Source organism: Lepisosteus oculatus, chromosome 11 (assembly GCF_040954835.1).
Source record: "Lepisosteus oculatus isolate fLepOcu1 chromosome 11, fLepOcu1.hap2, whole genome shotgun sequence".
Lineage (NCBI taxonomy): Eukaryota > Metazoa > Chordata > Actinopteri > Semionotiformes > Lepisosteidae > Lepisosteus > Lepisosteus oculatus.
Window position 1 is genome coordinate 26,819,397 of NC_090706.1, and position 18,513 is coordinate 26,837,909.

General features: G+C 37.8%; 1 protein-coding gene across 3 annotated transcripts; it reads right to left on the reverse strand.

Annotated features, from left to right (window-relative positions):
* Window positions 1-4,772: 4,772 nt before the first annotated feature.
* LOC102684600 (sideroflexin-1) lies at window positions 4,773-18,288 on the reverse strand. Of its 3 annotated transcripts, none has more exons than XM_015349584.2 (12): window positions 18,177-18,288; window positions 14,962-15,072; window positions 13,184-13,353; window positions 12,756-12,926; window positions 11,981-12,079; window positions 11,777-11,852; window positions 11,245-11,330; window positions 10,561-10,688; window positions 9,656-9,705; window positions 9,236-9,285; window positions 8,352-8,399; window positions 4,773-7,519 (listed from the first exon to the last, which is right to left on the reverse strand). In XM_015349584.2, exons 2-12 carry the CDS (start codon window positions 14,962-14,964, stop codon window positions 7,423-7,425), a joined length of 978 nt encoding a protein of 325 aa, XP_015205070.1. In that variant the 5' UTR covers window positions 14,965-15,072; window positions 18,177-18,288; the 3' UTR covers window positions 4,773-7,422. The 3 variants fall into 3 exon arrangements, with proteins under 3 accessions (XP_015205070.1, XP_015205069.1, XP_006631890.1); XM_015349583.2 differs by having other exon boundaries at window positions 14,962-15,077; XM_006631827.3 differs by lacking the exon at window positions 14,962-15,072 and having other exon boundaries at window positions 18,177-18,287.
* Window positions 18,289-18,513: the final 225 nt, after the last annotated feature.

Genomic DNA, 18,513 nt, shown 5'->3' on the forward strand with positions numbered 1-18,513 from the left:
TCACCGTCTTAACTTTGGACCTCTGGTCAGGTTTAATGCTCCAGCATTCCCTTTTTTGAAGTTAGGACTAGTTCTTTTCTTACTTTAACTTAATATTTATTCCATTTGGACTGCATTTCTATTGCAGCTGCTGTGGAACTCTTGAGAACGATGAGTTTGTCAAGGTGACGTCAGATTAAGGTGACCTAATTGCAGCCCACAGCTGAAAGAAGCCAAATATTGGGGAAATGGTCAGATGGTCAGGAGAGAGCGAGGGCACCAGGCCTGGGGCTTTTAGACTGCAGATGCTCCTAAACCACTGGTAGACAGAAACACCAACCTGGAGGCCCTGGGAGAAGCACAGGGAACAGGCAGGGTGGCTTGAGTTTGAACAGCTGCTTCTTCAGGCCTGCCTGCTGGGAAAGCACGGTGACCTTTTAGGCAGATTGCAGCTCCAGTTGTGGAAGGTGCAGAAAGCAGAGACTAAATATTGCCGGGGCTCAGGTGCAGCAGACAGAGTCCCTGCTGCTGCTGTTAGCAGTGTGGAGGACCTTAACTGTCCCCAAAGCCAGCGGAGGCCTGTTCAGACCATTACCCAAGGTTTGACTCCCTGCAAGGACATAGCGCAGACTGTCCCTCTTCAAAGTCATGTCTTTCTGAATGTTTACATACACACATATGTAGTCAACACATTCTGGTAATTTTAACTCATCCCAGGTACTGTCATGTGCCTCAGGCTAAGTGTTTTCAAATTTCAAGGAACAATATTAACCTACAAACCTACAGTATGTGCTATTTAAAATGTAAATAACTTTTCAATGCTCAGCAATTGATATATATATATGAAAATAATGCAGTTTCATTGTCCATAAGTATATGCAAGTAGGATTTTATGCATTTTTTTCTTTAAATTTTGTTCTGTTTCCTCACATTTACCTCTGTAAATGTTTTCAGGGCAACATCATAATGTTTGTGTTGTGCATTGTTTAAACTGTGTTGCTCTTTATCGAAGGAAAGCAATAACAAAAAATAATCAATTTAGTGGAGTATAAATGATCATTTATTGTTGAACTTAGAGATGATTGCATTCTTTGAAAAAAAAATGAAATACACTTATCTAATCTTATGCTTGGCACACAATGTAAGCGTGCAAAAACACAGCTCCTGTAAATTCTTTCTAACAGGTTCCTAAAGAATTCAAGTTTATGAAATATGTGCAGAAGAGCAGGATAGATTCTTCCAAATATGTGTATTGCATCCATAATAAATTAATGTTAGATATAAATTTGTATTTATGAATGTAAAATTGGATTAGGATTATATGCAGATAATCAAATTAGTGGGGTATAAATGATCCGCTATTATTAACCATAGAGATAATTAAATTAGATGGATCTTACTGTTGTTGTAAGTTCAGTAAGTAGATTAGATACAATGCAAGAATGAATATGCCATTTGAAGTGCTGCGTATACTTTCAGATACAGAAAAACTGCTTTTTAACCTTACTAAATTACACAGGAGAAATCACAGGATGTAAATTTTTGTGATGTGAGCTTTTGAGGAAAAAACACCTTTACTCTGTAATACATTATAAGCAAACGTTATATTGTTTGAGAACAAATTCTTCAGAAATAAATAAAAATGTGGGTATGGTTGTGTGCCCAGGCCTGAGAATTCTGGTGGACATTTGGGTCTGGATAGGTTGAATGGGAGCTAACAAGTGCACAATACAGGCTTGGTCTCAGGTGTTGGGAGTCTTGACATTCAAAAAGCTTCCCCCCAACCCCTAATCGTTTATCACTGCCCCCATGAAGAAATCCATCAATACGGGTGCACCTGTACAGATTGGTTGTTGAAATAGGAGTACGCCCAAGGTGACCTTCATCACTGTTCATTTCTGTTTGATCACCTGTTGTACATACTGTACATCATAATCTTTAATTTAAACTCTGTTAAGGAAAAGAGAGTGGGCTTCAGCTGTGGCGCTGGAATGTGGCAAGGGAAAAGAAAAGGTTAAAAAGAATAAGTGGCCCAGACAGCCTGAAAAACAAAAGGCGAGAGAGAGGAAAATACCCTAAAGGTTAGGAGAAAAGGCTGCTCCAGAGAGAGAAGCCAGAAAAGCAGTAGGAAAGAGGGCAACCGGAGAAAAAGCCAGGGAAAAGGCCAGGACTCTCTTCAAAACTGTGATGGGGCTGCTAGGCTGAGGGTAGGATGAGTGCATGAGGAGAGCCCTGCGGCCCTGGACGAGGGAAGCTGCCTCCTGAAATGGGATGAAACTGCAGGAGAGGGAGGCCAGCGGGAAGAGTCCAGGGTTCCAGGGTGGAGGCCAAGAGCTGGCGTGCAACCTGGAGTGCGGAGCAAAGCGCACACTAGAGGCTGAGGCTGCCGTGTTGGGTGACGAAAAGTGCAGGCGCGAAGCTTGAACCGCTGTGCAAAGTGAAGCAAAGGCTTGAAACGCAGGCTGATTCAGCGGAGAAATGGGGAGAGAGTGGAGGCGGTACTGGAGCCGGGAAGAAACCGAGGTGAAATGAATAGTGCCAAAGTACCATCAAAGCGGCACCTTGGCATTAAATAGAAAACTGGGAATTGACTAATGGATTGAATAAATACTAATTAAGATGGATCACCCGAAGGAGATCAGGTGAGATCCGCAAGCCGCAGAAAACCGTGAGCCCTTGTGAAAATGTGACAGTTTCAGAAGGACGCTGCAGGACAGTGGTCATGACAGCCTACCTGTCGGGAGGAGTGGAAGTATGATGATGTGGAGAGAAATCGCCTTTAACACTAGATTGTCCATTCATCCATTTTCTAACCATTTTATACAATACGTGGGGGAGCCAGAGCCTATCCTGGCAAGCAGTGGGCACAAGCCAGAATACACCTTGGGTGGAATACCAGTCCATTGTAGGGCACATACAAACTGCATGCAGACAGAACCCTGGTGTTAAACCCAAGATCCCAGTGCAGCAAAGCAGCACTGCTAACTACTGTGCCATACGTACAAAAGATTCTCTTTTGTACAAATTGAAGGGTATCTTTATTTCTCAGCACTTATACTGATGAAACTTTTGAATCAACAGTTTTTTTTGTTCCCTCAATGTCAAGGTTTTGCCTCCATTCATATTTTTTAGGATGTTTTGTTTTCATTTTTGGTTGCTTGTCTTTTTTTTGTGTTTGTAAAGAAATAGCTAACCAATACCATCTCTATTCTTTAAACAGATGGATGGCTCCCTCTGGCGGCCAGACAGAAGTTTTGTCTTTTCCTCTGAAGACGGTACTCTATTCAAGAGTCATGTTGTCCTGATCTTCATCATTATGGTACACAGTTAACACTTCTCAAATAAGTGATAAACCTGTCTGTCTAAAGATTAAACCTAAACTGTAGGTGGTTTTGTTTGAATGAAGCTTGACTTTTTTTTCATTTCTGTGTACAGGCATTTCTAAAGGGGCATAAAACAACAAAAGCTTCTAATATTTGTTTTTTACATGCCCTTTTTTTTTTTAGAAAATTAATTTCAGTATCTGCAAGAACTGTAATTAGAGGAATGTGCACATATACTGTACCTCCATCTCCGCTGTGGTTTTCATTACTCCACACACAATACACATTTATCTTATATCAGGAGTACTTATACTTCATGTGGGCCACACATGCCATAAATTATTAAAATACTAGTTACAACCATTACATTGTATGACATACTTGCAATTTTCCGTGTTTATTTTATGACACTGCAATTAGCAGTCACTGTGTCTTTACTAGATAACAATTTAGCCAAATATACCACTTTCTGAGTATGGAAATGTTTTAAGTATTATTAGGTTTAATGTTTTAAAATATAATGAATGTATATTTTCACCGTTATTTTAATAATGTTGTTGTTCAATAACCGGTGAATACACTGCATGAAAACCTTTGTGTTTTTCGCTACAACAAAGGCTTTTTTACTTGGTAGCCTTCCCTTTTACCTTGATTTCTTAATGATTTTTATTGTGGAAGTTTGTATTATTATTATGCAGTGTCACATTTTGTTTTTCACTGACTTCGTGCAATGTGCCCCTGTCAGATGATATCTGTGACATTATCAAATAGGGACACCATGAACTGACAGAGAGAGAACCACAGGGAGAGTTGTGCATGCAAGACACTAGCATCACCAAAGGCTTTCGTGTAGCTCTTCTGGCTTAGACAAGGTGCAAACTGAGTCCCTGCCGACAGTTCATGGACCAGACAAATGGACTTGCTGGGTCAGACCTAGCCTGTGGGCCATATGAAAACCCTGTTTCATACTTACCAGAGCAGTATTTTTGTAACTCATAATCTTTAAAGCATAGTGCAACCAGAGCCGAACCCAGCAAGCAACAGATACAAAGCAGGGTACACCCTGGGTGGGATGCCAGTCCAATCACAGGGCAGACCGACAAAGACACAGATACACACACATACTCAAATACCTAGGGCCAATTTATCCAGAAACCAATTAACTTACCAGTGAATTTTGAACACTAATAACCCTAATTTCAAAGTAAATACTGTATAAATACAGTGTATATTTAGAAATCTGTAGTATATTACTCTCCCTGAATTGCAAAGTAACACGCTAGGCAAAGCAAAGCTAAGAAAAACACACTCCACCACATGGTAAGGACGAAGCATTACATTAAGACAAACTAAAAGGTCTGACTGTCACCTCGTCTACAAAAGTCTAGTAACAACCTACATATTCATGCTTGAGACTAACACCAATGTACAGAACACATTTACTTAAAATAAAACAAACAGCAAACAGTCTAGGTCGGGAATTTATCATTTATTTCATCCAGGTAATCTACACAACACAACACCTCCGTTTATTCTGAAACACAATCAAGACATTTCTTTATAGACAAACTTTTTATTTCAATTAAAATGTTTAAATTACTGTAAACCATATTTTCATAACACAATTCATTTTAAAAAGATTGGTATCTGTTATTGCACACCTTGGTAAGAAAAAAGCAGTTTCTTGTTGTGTAATTTGCTAGACCCTTGTATTACACTAACCATTTGATCATGAGAACAGTGTAGTTCTATGTAGTTAAGACCATCAGCCTATCAGAGTTGTTCAATACAGAAGGTAAGAAACCTAGAACATATGAAAGTTCTGCATTAAAACCAAACCGTTGTGCTTCAGCTAGTACCTTTGTCTCTTGCCACATATTCGCCTTGTATTATCTGAGTGGACATTACTGCTTCCAAGAGACCCAGGGTGTTCTTACTCCAGATGTGATGATTTAAGTCAATTTTAATTAACGCTTTGTGGTTGAACAAATAATAGGACAGGGAGTTTGCTGTTTAGTGTGTTTAGGTGTGGTGTTATTCTGCCACAACTGACAACACTGACTTCAGCAGTGGTGGCATCACACCTGTGCAAAGCATTTCCAAATTGGGTTCAATTATAGGAACTATCAAAATGAGGCTGGTGTTAAGATGGCAATGGTGATAATTTCTCACATTCTGAAAAAAAAAAACAGCCTAAGATCATTAGCATTGTGAAAAAGCCTCATCAGTGTGCAAGCTTTCTATCTTTGCCACAACCTCTTTGTCAGCCAGATTTGTCAGAGGAAACTTAAAACAATTTTAACTATTTGAACACCTATCTTTCGAAACACCTAATCATACTTTCTATCTATATACTATACAATCACCATTAAAACTTATATGCTTATATATCTTAACACGGTCACAGAATCTTTTAAAATGTAGACAAAGATGTCAATGAGAACTCAACGAAATGTGCACAACTACAAAATTAAACTCTTACGTAGGTTTTTTTTTTAGTTATTATTGGTATAGATGTTGGTTGTGATGCATAAAACTATTGCATCTCCTTCTGCCCAAATGTAAGAAATTAAAGTTATATTCTTGATACAGTATTAGTGATCCTGCTAGATTTTTTTAAAGGGTTCATCTTTAATTCTGTCAATATGCAGTAACTGAGTGAGGCAGATACTGTACATTCCTCTACAACTACTGTACATCAGCCAAGATGAAATCTAAGGGGGTTTATTCTGCAGTGGTTGTCATCTTTCCAGTGTCCTCACATGATTTGAATTGTTTATTCAGCCCAGTCTAGGCTGTCAGACTCAATTATTGTGTCTGAACCTTGCCAGCTGATCACAAATGAGTATAGCGCTACATGTATGGGGGCTCACATTGTGGCTAAAGTACATATACATATACTGTAGATATAATCGTAATCTAAAAATTGAGGTTTACAATGTAACATTGTATCATCTCTAGATGGGAATTCATAAAGGTATATTTATTCCTTATTTAAAATTACAATTACTATACGGTTGAGGTTTACTTATTCCTTCTGTTCTTCAGTCTTTTAACATAGTATCAACAACACACTGTACTTCTGCTCAAAAGAAAGAGCAAAATTATGCTTTGCTGGACAGATGCTGGCACGACACTTAAGTTCACTTAGAGCTGTTCATATTTCGGTCGTACTCCCCTATAGAAGACTTTTTGCTTTTACTAACCAACTGAGACCACAAGAAGTGTTTTAATCAACTCTTCTGGCTTTGTACTCACACACATGTGGTTATGACATTATGCAAGCCATTCCTGTTGAAAAGCTTTTATTGCTGAATGTGACTAAAATTCCAAACCACCATAATTTTTTTCAGGTTTTATCTCTGCATTCTGCACTTTTTTTTTGCTGGTCAGCAGTTCAAATTAAAACTGTAAATTCAACACTAAATGAGACACTGTAGCAAGTATTGGGTATTAAGGTTGTTATGCTCAGTATGCACAATATTATGAAGATAGTTTTAAGTATTTAACAAAGGTAAAACTTGCTCGGCTAAATTCATCATAAAATCATAAAAAGATTTCATGTGAAATAGAGTTTACCACTATCATAAAGTTTAGGCAAAAACAGATGTATTCTTGTAGGTTCTTGTGAAGTATATTTTACCAACAAATTCACCTACAAATATAAAGCTGTCAAATTACTGAAAAAAACTTCACATTTCTGGCAACTTCTAATTTTGGAGAAGTGTTCAATAATGGAGATGCATTATGATCTGAAACTGCAACTGTATTTAAAACAACAAAGCAGGCCCCTTTTTACACCCTGATAGGGACTCCATTATTCATCACACACATTTTGGTAAAACACAAATTAAGAACAAAAACTGATACAACATTAAAATACTGTAGGTGGATAAAAATAAAGAAAAATAACTAAAATAAGCACCTTCTTAACCTGGATGTGGTTGAAAACCAGGACAAGAGTGATATGTAAGAGGATCTTAGGAAAATGAGTTAAAATGTCTGTTGTAAGACTTGGCAAAAACACTGATGGGGAAACAAAACTTTGGCACACAAAATGAGGATTCACACCGAACTGCATTCTTGTGCAGTGCACTGAGATGAGTTGTTATCTTTGTTATTACAGTCCTTTGTTGAAGTAAACTCTCTCCACCTCTAAGCCTCTTTCTCTGATTTTTTCCTGTAGTTCAGGTTCCAGCCGGCTTGCAGACATGGAGCTAAACAGAGCCAAAGAACACATATTAATACTTTGCATGGCCTCTATCTTGTATCCAGTTATTTTACTGCTACGAGCAGGTAAACTTTTGCATTGATTGGCCTGTTAAGCCATTGTCACACTACAGGACTCAACATGACTTCTAGTCGGACAACCTGTGAAATTTAACGACTGCAGTTACTGAATCTTGCTGCCTTTTCTGCACTGGAGGGTGTCAAATTATACGACTAGGAATGCAGGGGGTGACTAATTACACGATTCCAGCACGGCTTTTCATCACGGTTTCAAATCTCACATTGCGCCGCAAAAGTGCCGTGAGGTCGCCTCATTTTGGCAACCAATCAACGTGGAGCACAAGAGGAGCACCGCACGAAGGTAAATAAACAACAAACACGAAACGACAAACACAAAACATCGAACAGACATCTGTGCTGGCTCCAGAGTTCGACAAGCCTCTCCCCCATTTGCAGTCCAAAACACTGGCTTTCCTTCTTTCCTTGTAGCCGCTTGTGTGCATTGTACTTCCCGTTGAGTGCTCGTTGGCTGTGACTGTCACAGATGCAAGAGCCCACCCTATAGACTTGCGACTTGTAGTGAGTCGCAGAGAGTCGTAGCGGCTGTTAAGAGAGCTATGACTGAGTCGCTGGGGGTGTCGCACTACACAACGGACGGTAACGGGTGTACGATGTGAATCTACAACTTGCTGTGATTTTCTTATGATTATGTAAATAAAGGCTACGACTGAGAATCCTAGAAAAAGTTGTGTAGTGTGACGCCGGCTTTACATCGATTCTGTCATTTAACACAATCAGCTATGAAGCACAGTCACCAACCTCTTTTGCGGGAACAGTGCGCAGCACAAGGGAGTGGCGAATACCAAACTGAAAACAAAATAAACAGCATTTAAGCAAAAGACAGCAGATATTCTTGGGGAAATCCAAACACTGTACCTAAAAGAAATTAACTGTCATGGCATGTCCCTTCATTCTAAGGGAGAAAGCAGTTGGACAGTGTGGTCCACACAGCTTCTAAAATGATTGGCTGTGACTTACTGTATCACCTGCTGCTTCCACATACTGTATGCAATACATACTTTTTATTCTGAAAATTTTAAAGATAATAGCGACTACTCTTTTCCCACTCAGGTTTTCCCTTGATTGAGCTCCTTCCGCTGGGAAGAAGGTTAAGATGCATCACTGATATACACTTTTATAATGGTACAGTATGTACTAACAAATTTGCCTAAGAATATCATGATATTCCACAGAGTTGGGAGTAGTATTTTAGTCTAAAATGAATGGATCATCATCTTTACTGTAATGTAGCATTGTATTGGATTTTCATATGATATGTGTATGTTATTTATGCTCTCTTTTTTGTATCTTGTTCTTCTGTATCTCTGTTTAATTTTATGATTGCATCATAGAACGTTCTTAACAACACAAAAGTTTGGTTTGGCAAAAAAGCTGACTGATATTAAAAGTTAAGAATTATAAGATCTATTCAACCACTGAAAAAAAATATTATGTACTGCACTGGCACTGTACCAAGTAGTCAACTTATACCATTGTCAGATATACCTCTCAGGCCAGTATAAAATGAGCATTTTCATTTAAATTCTAGCTAGAAGCAATTTCCTTAATCTCTACCTCTCTACATATCTGATGTGTAGCACTGATATCTGATACTGGAAGATGTTTATGGATCTTCTGCTTACCAGAATCCTACCAGCCCAACCTGGATGGGAGCACTCATCCACGGAAATCTCTGTGGAGGTTGAAAATGAAGTGAATGTGTAGCACTGAGATCTGAGCTCTGTGGAGTCTGCCACAGATCTACTGATATAGCCCATTACTGTAATGAATAAAACCTTATATAAATCCACATCCACAATTTTGATTAACTTCTGATTTGCTTAATTTGCAGGCTTAGTGTACATATTTCCCTGGTTCTAATTCCATGTTGAACATTAAAAAGAAATAAGAAAAATACATTTCAAGGCCGTTAACCCTTCTACAGGTATGGTAATACAATACTACTTATTACAAATACAAAGCTTTTAAACCACAGACAAGTGTTTATTGGTTTACATTAATTTTACTATTGTTACTAGTTATTATTATAAAATAAACTTTACCTTTAAGAATGCTTTCTTTTCCAAAGTATTCATAATAAAAGGGGGGATAGCTGTAAAAAGCACAAAGCATAATAAATGTCAGTTATGAAAAACACAAACTAAAGGAAGTGCATTCAGTTTCATATTATTCAGATTTCTAACTATTATGTGAAAGCGCAGTAGCTCGACTGAAGAAGTTTACACTAAATATTGAAATTTACAAATTGAATACTACAAACATTGTCAGGGTTTGAGTCTGAACATGATCCAAAAGGATGTTCTAAGTCTGACCCCTGACATGAAACATGACATGAAAAGGTTTAGCTAAGTCTTTTGGAAAAGTCAAAGGAGATCACTTTCAGATTTTACTTTTATCATTGGCAACAAAAACGAAACAAAAACTTACTGTCTTTTCATTGGATACAAAATGAACGCATACACCATATTTGTTAAACAAAATAAACATCAAATTTATACATAAAAATTGCAAGATCTATTAATTTAACAGAATTGTTCATGTTTTGTTAATTATTTAGATTTAAATAGAGTGTTTGACCCTATTCAAACACAGCTGAACACTACTATATGAAAAAATGTAATATGATTTATCATTATTTCTCCTTACAAATCAACAATGTTACTGTGTTTATTGTAATAGATAATACCAGCATGAAAGAAGCTGTTTTCCGCATTAGGTTTGGAAAACAGATTCAGCAAACATTCCTCTATCACTGCAATGCATTCATTCACTTACACTTGTTGCCTACAGAGTGAGGAATATAATTGTATAAAATAAAACAGAAAAATATTCTGTGCCAGATTAAATGATAGCAAGGGACAAGCCATTGCAGGGTCTGTTGAAAGAAGTTTCAAAATCTCACTAGTACAAAGAGAGTACACCCAAAGGCCCATGAAATAGTACTGACCCATTCCTGGAGCTGCCATGAGGATTCGAGACACAACCACCTGTGTGATGGCCTGCTGTGCAGCTTTAGGTGATTCTCCTAACCTGTTATCATTCTCATCTGTGACTGGAATGCCGTACTTCAGCTCCCTGTCACAGCAGGAAAGGAACACATATCAACCTCAAGTTTACACACAGTTGTGAATATAAGGGGTCACATACATTTTCCACTTTTTTCCAATGACCTCGATTGTTTAAACCATTTGTTCAATAAAGATATGGCAATTTAAAATGGTGTGTGTGTTGTTTGTTAAATAAGACTGTCTTTATTTATTATTATGACTTCGATGAAGATCAGATCACATTTTAGGAGCCATTCATGCAGAAATCCAGATAATTCACAAACTTTTTCTCACCACTGTAAATAACAATAGCATGTGCCACAATAAGAGACCTTTCATTTTTATAAGACAGCATTCACAATACATTTAACATTTGAGGCCATATATGTGCTGTGTTATTCAATTTCAGGCTGGTCTGTTGCTATTATGTACATTATATGGCATCAGAGCAGCGATGCAGAAAGACAGGCTCGGTTTAAATCGTTCTCAGAAAATTCCAAACACAATGTCACGCAGCAGAAATCTAATAAACAAAAGTGACTCGAAACGTAGAGGAGCGTGGTTTGTGCTATTGCACGCTTTACCTTTGCCTCATGAGTGGAATATTGATACAGTTCGCAGCAGCTACAGCAGCAAAGGGAACAAACCGCCCTATAAGTGGTGAAACACGCTGTGTAAGAAAAGAAAGTTATTTGCTTAAAATACACAACACCAGGCTTACACAATACAAGAGAGGGGGAAACTGTGAGAAGAAACAGATCTGAATATGCAAGGACTAATATTTGGATCTAAAAGACATGATAATACATATTTATAACTGATTAGGATGCCTGAGCATGCCTTTGAATTGTTCATCGAATACCTCTCATTTCTATGCAGTAGACCACTTCAAATTCGATATCTGAAGCCTTTGTATAGAAAGGTCCGATGAAACACAATTATACCTCTGTCGTTATGTGGTCACATCTAACTGACTGTGCTTCCTCGCTCTCAAAAGGTCTTGTTGAAAAAAGCAAGATGTACAATAGTCAGTTTTTTTTTATACAGTATCTTTACCAGCCCTGTGGTGGCCAGTGACCTCAACAAATGGTGTGCTGTGGTTACATGGATGAGTACCTTTGTTAGTGCATTAAGTCCTAAAGCTGTTGCAACTGCCCCCGTAGTGGCTGATACATAGGCCGCACCAAGCTGACTGGAAATGAAAGATTAAAAATGGATTAATTTGTTGACGTACACACACCATAACATGGATTCTAGGGTTACAAGTTATAGCTACAGAGATGGGTTGCGGAAAATAAGAGGCAGGCCAGTCTGCAGTACCTCACAGTGATGGGGGCGTCCCCGCTTCTGTTGGTGTAATTGACTATTGCGTTAAAGGACTGGTTAATCCACTGCCAGAACACCACTGCTGGAGTGGTCCTAGAGCAAGGGAAAGAATGGGGGAAAAAAATCCAATTTAAAGGTTACCATGACCGTCTTCCTTTTAGATAGATTGCAAATCGTACTGAACAATGGAGGAAATAAGGAAATCTGTCTTGCGCTCTCTAAGTTTGCTTTAAGCTCTTCTAATAGGCTAGAGATATAATAAAGGCTGTATACATATTACTCCATCTTTTTAAATCAGGCAGACTCGTGACCCTTGTAGCAGTGCTTAGCGATGGGAGATAGGAATGGGTGGTGTGCATTCTCTGAAACATGCAGACTCATCCACTGTTATTCACAATATGAGCCTCAGGATAATTAGCATTGAATAGAGGACTGCAGCAGTTTTTACTGATAGCACTGATAGTTTCTAATAGTTTCCAAAAAAACTTCAAGGGCTGCTATGGTACAGCAAGAAGCAAAATGTCAGATCCACTTGAACCTACTTTATGCAACCTAGGGAATCCTGGACACATTCAGCAAATGAGATGGTCCTCACTCAAGCTAAAGAAATAAAAAATACTCAATAATTTAAATTTGAATAAACACCTTTACTTGATGAGCCAATTAAGAGTCTAAACTACCTTACTCCGCCCAAAAACCATCTCCTTTAGAATGATAGAATTCTGTCAGCCCAGTGTATTTCTTTTATATTTGATTCTTGAATGCTCACTTATAGAACGTCATCATACATCCTGTGATGGTCATGTTCATCGGCACCTGGGCAGACATTCGACCAATCAGGATCATCTTTTCCCCAGTATCTGGGTGGAACGCAGAGTCGTAGATGTACTTTGCTCTCCAGAGCTCATCTTCGGTCAGGCCTGGAGACACTATTCCTTGCCTTAAAAAAGAAAATGAAAGGAAATGAAAGAAACGAGTCTTTAAAGGTATTCTTATCTGCAGGACAAACGGTATAGCTAATGATTTTAACTATATAAGCAAAGACTACAAAAAGCTTCAAGGCTATTAACGTCAAGTGCCTTATTATTTACAGCAGGGAACATATTTCATATTATTGTGTAATGAAGCATGCACCTGTTTAAGATTCTGAGGATCACCGAGTTCCATGTGAGTGTTCAAAAGACAGACACGTGTTACCTGTATTCATGTATTATTTTCCTGGCACTTTCCAGCTGTTCATTGGATAAAAGGATGTTTCGGGGGTCGGTGACAGTAAAGAAGTGTTTAGCTCTGCCTAAAAACGTTCCCTGATCCCAACGGGGCTCCTTGATATTGATGTTTGTAGGCAGCTCAGTTGTCATGTTGGCCTAAGCAGAAAGGAAAATAAAATCAGGAATATGTGCGATTTGTTATTGCAATAGAAAGGTTTTCAAACTGTTGCAACTTCACTGTTTAAAGTAAATCACAGGAAATCAAAATAACTAAATAACTAATGACTAAACACCTTTAGAGGGTAGATTTCAGAATCCCAGAAACCAATTACAAAGAGAGTTAAAACCATTAGCCAAATACCTTTTAAGCTGGGGGGATTAGTGTCCTGACTTGCCTACAGTAGTTATACCATAAGGTGCAGACTTCAAGTAGAAGGAAATATAAACTATGTGCCAAGTTCCTCATCAGCAAGGATAAATAAATTATCATCTTAATATTTTAATTGGGATTTATACTGAGTAACATACAGTAGGACACCTATTGGAAATGAACCAGTGTGGAAAAAAAACATGTTATCCCCAACCAAAACTATAATTCCAAATCAGTGACTTAAAAGAACAGCTTTTGTAAGGAGTGTTAACTCCTGATCCTGTGATTTCTGTTAATAAGGCAGAGACAAAACCATAAAATAAAATATTTATCTATTTACCATATTACTCTACTTCAGCTAAAAATCCTGAAGTTGATTAATATTTGTTTTTTTATTTTAAAATGGAACATCCTGTGTATCATGAAATGTATTGTCTTAACTCCTCAAAGTACTGTACTTTATTACTATTGGTGATACCAGATCCTACCATGAACACTAATCTATTAGGGTTAAAAGTAGAAAAGGTAAAAAGGTCTAAAACTGGGGTTGTTTAAAAGCTTGTTTCTACGAGCTACAGAATATCTGTATATAGCAGTATATTAGTATACAAAGAATATGAGGTATCCAAACAATGATGTATTTGTTCTTTTTATATTTAATTATTTTTTCTATAAATGGTTAATTCAACAGATCACGTATTTTAGGTCAAGTGAGAGAGCATTTAGCTTTTTTTAGTCAGTAATCACTTAATGAAATCCCACAATTTGAAGCTCCTTCCCTCCCATGCTACAATTTTGGAACATTTATAGAGCATAACATTATACCAGCTGACTCAGACAATAGAGAGCTGTCCAAGTAGTGCAATTCAGTGAAGATAATTTGGGAACACAGATGCAAATTAGTGCCAAAGAGGCTTTTCTTTGTTACGATAAGTACATTCAAGTGCTTAACCATAAAGCAGAAATGGATTTGCGTTTTGCATTGATGAAAGTGAACTACATGTTCCGAGCTTTTCCAGCACAGCTTGCATTTCACTGAACTGCATGCAGGATAATTTACTGGCACTTTGTCTTTCACATTGATTTTCAATGGTTTAATAAGCCTCCTTTAAAGAAAAATAAATGACAAGGAAGGCCACAATAAAATAATACAGTAAAATGTGCAAGAGGACAAGAAGAATGAATCTCTCTTTGTTAAGGTTACTTGTATTTCCTGTAGCTTTTAAGAGACAATAAGAGTTAATTACAAAGTACAGGACTTTACAAAATACATAGTATAGAACTGCAGACACAAACAGCGAAGGGACTGACATTATCCCAACTAGAGTTTTATCTGTCTATAAAAAAAACAGAACAAAGAAGCCAAATATCCCAAAGACCTCTGGGGTTCCTACCATTGCTGAGTCAGAAAACTGTTGCCAAGGGAACAGCGGAGCTACCAGAGGCCTTTAATATCCCTCTGTCTTCCGTACCACAGCCCAGGAACACCTCCTCCACTGCTGATGCTATTCTGAGCAGACACACCCCGAATAATTACTCTTCTTCCTTCTCAATGCTCTATTTTAGCATGAAATTACCATAATAATTCATTATAGCAGGATCCTGGTCTCTGATGATACACTGAGCTGTCTTCTAACCTTCCAAAAGGATTATGGAAGATTTACAAAAACATCAAAACTTTTACACTCTTTATTACTTGGTAGGTACAGAATGCTGACGAAAAAGAACAACATCCTGATCAAGAAGAAAACTATTCTTACTATTATTCAAGAATACAGTTTTTAAGTATTTTAAGTACAAGGGGAAACAATCAGACAATAAGAAACCAAAAGGCCAAATATTACCATGCATCACACTTCCACATTGTATGCAAATAACAGCTATGGCTATGGTAGAGTTGGCATTGTGATGCAGTGGTTTGTATTGCTGCCTTGCAGTGCTGGGGCTCTGGGTTCAGTTCCTTCCTCCATAGAGTTTATACTGTATGTTCCGCCCATGTTTGCGTGGTTGCTCAAATTTCCTCCCACAGTCCAAAGACATACAGTAATGGCAGGTTAACTGGCTTCTGGGAAAACTGGCCCTGGTGTTAGTGTGTCTGTGTCTGTGTGTGCACTGTGATGGACTGTCATCCCATCCAGGGTGTAGCCTGCCTTTGCTTGCTCAGATAGGCTCTGGCTCTCCACTGACCCTGAACTGAATGAAGTGGTAAGAAAATAGATGAAACATACATTTACAGCCTTATTTATCAGATCCATTGTCTGGTCATACAACTTCAACAAATCAGAACATTTGTATATGTGAGAATTAAAATGCAATCAATCAGGCTCCCCTGCAACAATGTACCCGATAAAATCGTTAGAAAATATATGGATGAAGAGCTGTGGTAGTAATGTTTGATTCACAGTACATTCTAGGATATACTGTAACACTAGATGGCATGCGATGTAATTTTGTTAATATAACCAGTTGTTTCCTGCTCAGCTTCTTATCACTCTTAGGTCAGAAGATTTAAAAAATCCAGACATAAAATAAAGAATTTTTCCCAGAATGTACAGTACTCTAAATGTATTGTTATTATCAAAGAAACCCGCATAGTTGCTATCTATGCCTGAGACATGATTATGGTCAATTAATATGGCCAAGGTGTAATATAGACTGGTACAGATCGTCCCTGATCAGTTAGTTTAGAACGAGACTTTCATGCATGAGACTGATGCAGGAATGTTTTGAAATCCCTAAAAAAGCATGGTTAGCTGCAGCACTATATGCTTATGTGCATGTGCATATAAACTGTTTTTTTGTCAGTGTGTGTATGAAGAGACCTAAGTCATGCAAAGACTATTTGCATGCATTTGCACATTTTTTTAATAGATGACATCAAGGTGTCATATTCACTGTTTCCTTTCATCGACAGTACCCACCATAGCTTGGCTTCTAAACAGCATTAATTCCTGTGAGAATATCTGCTAAATATACAATTCTCTCGATATTATTATTATTTTGATTTTGATTTTTATATTTCTCCTCCTAACCCTAACAATGTTCACATATTGATGTTAAAAAAAAGATGCGTGAGTTTTTTTTTTTACGGGAAGGGAATGAAAACATCGTAAATCAATAACATTGGATAATTTCTTGCAAAACAATGATTTTGTAAGAAGAAATACTCATACCCCCCCCAACAATTCCTTGAAATCAGAAGAGTTTCATTCTTTCTCTTCAGCTAACATTAAGTCAAAGTTAAGCAAGCTCTAATAATAAAAGAAAACCAAACTAAAATTATACAGCTAAGCATAAATAAGTGTCACCTCAGAACACAATAAAAATGTTTTTTGTGCCATTTTTACGTCTGACGGCCCACGAAGCGCAATTCAATCTGTTAAGTGTAACAAGCTACAGCTACTATTTCACACATCAAACGGATTCTTTGCACTGGTAGTTCCTGCAGCCATCTTTGCTGTAATTTCCACAGAGATTTCATCATGCTTCACGCCGTGTTACAGATTAATGCGTAAAAACAAAAACGTGCACGCACGGAATGGAAACCGAGTTTTTTTTTTTCAAAGGACGAAGTACCCTTCTCTTTGTAAACGTTTTGCACAGTCAGCAAAACGACATTATCTCCAAAGATAAAATGTAGCGGGTTGGATCCCTGAACTCTGATCTGCTTGTGCAGTGTTCCGAAACACTCAAAACACTTCTGTATCTTCCTGTATCAGCGAAGCATTCACCCTCATCAACATTGTATACAAAATGAATTATGCCGGTCGAATATCATTAATTCAGTACCATGCTGGTCGGATTGGTTGAAACTGAATTTGCCATTACATAAAACTGCCATTGATTAAAGAGAAAAACACCACACTAGTCAAGCGATACAACAAGGACAAGAATTTTAGATAGAGATATAAATCATTAATGTAAGTAATGGACTTTGAACACATTAAAACCTATGTTTTTTTTTACTTTTACTACCAGTTCCCCGGTCTGTCCAATCAATTGGTAACGATGATATTAACCTTGAAATGTATTGTGACAATGCGGTTACTCTACCTGAGAGCTGCACGCACTGTAGCAGGATTGCGTTACATTTTACTGTTATATAATGCGAAACCTTAACAGACAAGGACCGAGTAGCCTAAATATCACAAATATGCTTGGTGCCACTGTAATTATTAACGTAAAGCTTTAGCGTTACAATCCAATTCCCCTTTTTCCTGTTCAGTGAGATCATATCATGCACAGTGAAAATGCGAATACCGATAAAGCCAATCAACATATACTGTACATCAATAAAATAATAACCAATAAAAAATGCCAAAGAATCTAATATTTAATTAAGTGAATTTCGAATTTTATAAACTCATTTAAACATGTATTCTGAATGTCACCTGTACTGAAAGATCAAGATGCATATGTCCAGATGTTAAAGCTAGCTCTATATTACAAGTAATGCCACATCCTCACACTTGACTTCCCAGTGTTGCACCGCTCTGTAGCTGCAGTCTGCGTTCTGCACTTGTACTAGAGATAATGGATTTTCTTTCCTTATCAACAAAAACAGAAACCAAACAAGCGGGACTAACGAGTTCTGTTAAAAGATACTCACAGTGCTAATCTTCTTCGTCTTTTTTTTCCTCCCTAAATCTCAGCAGTCCGCCAGAGGTGCTGCGAGAATGGAGCTTCTCTGCTCAGTTTCAACCGGAAGTGATCTTGCACGAGGGGCTGGTTAAACGAAGCGTGCTCGTTAAAGATCTGTTCTATCTGTGAGCGCGCATCTCGGGACTGAGGGGTGTTGAATTGATACAAAATCAACAGGTAACACGTTTTGGGCGTGAAAGGGGAAACCCTAAATTTTTACTTGAACAAACAAGTACATAAGTTTCGAGTCGTCCGGAGCTGTAGCAACTCAATTCGCTGGACTGTTACTGATGCAAGTAATGATC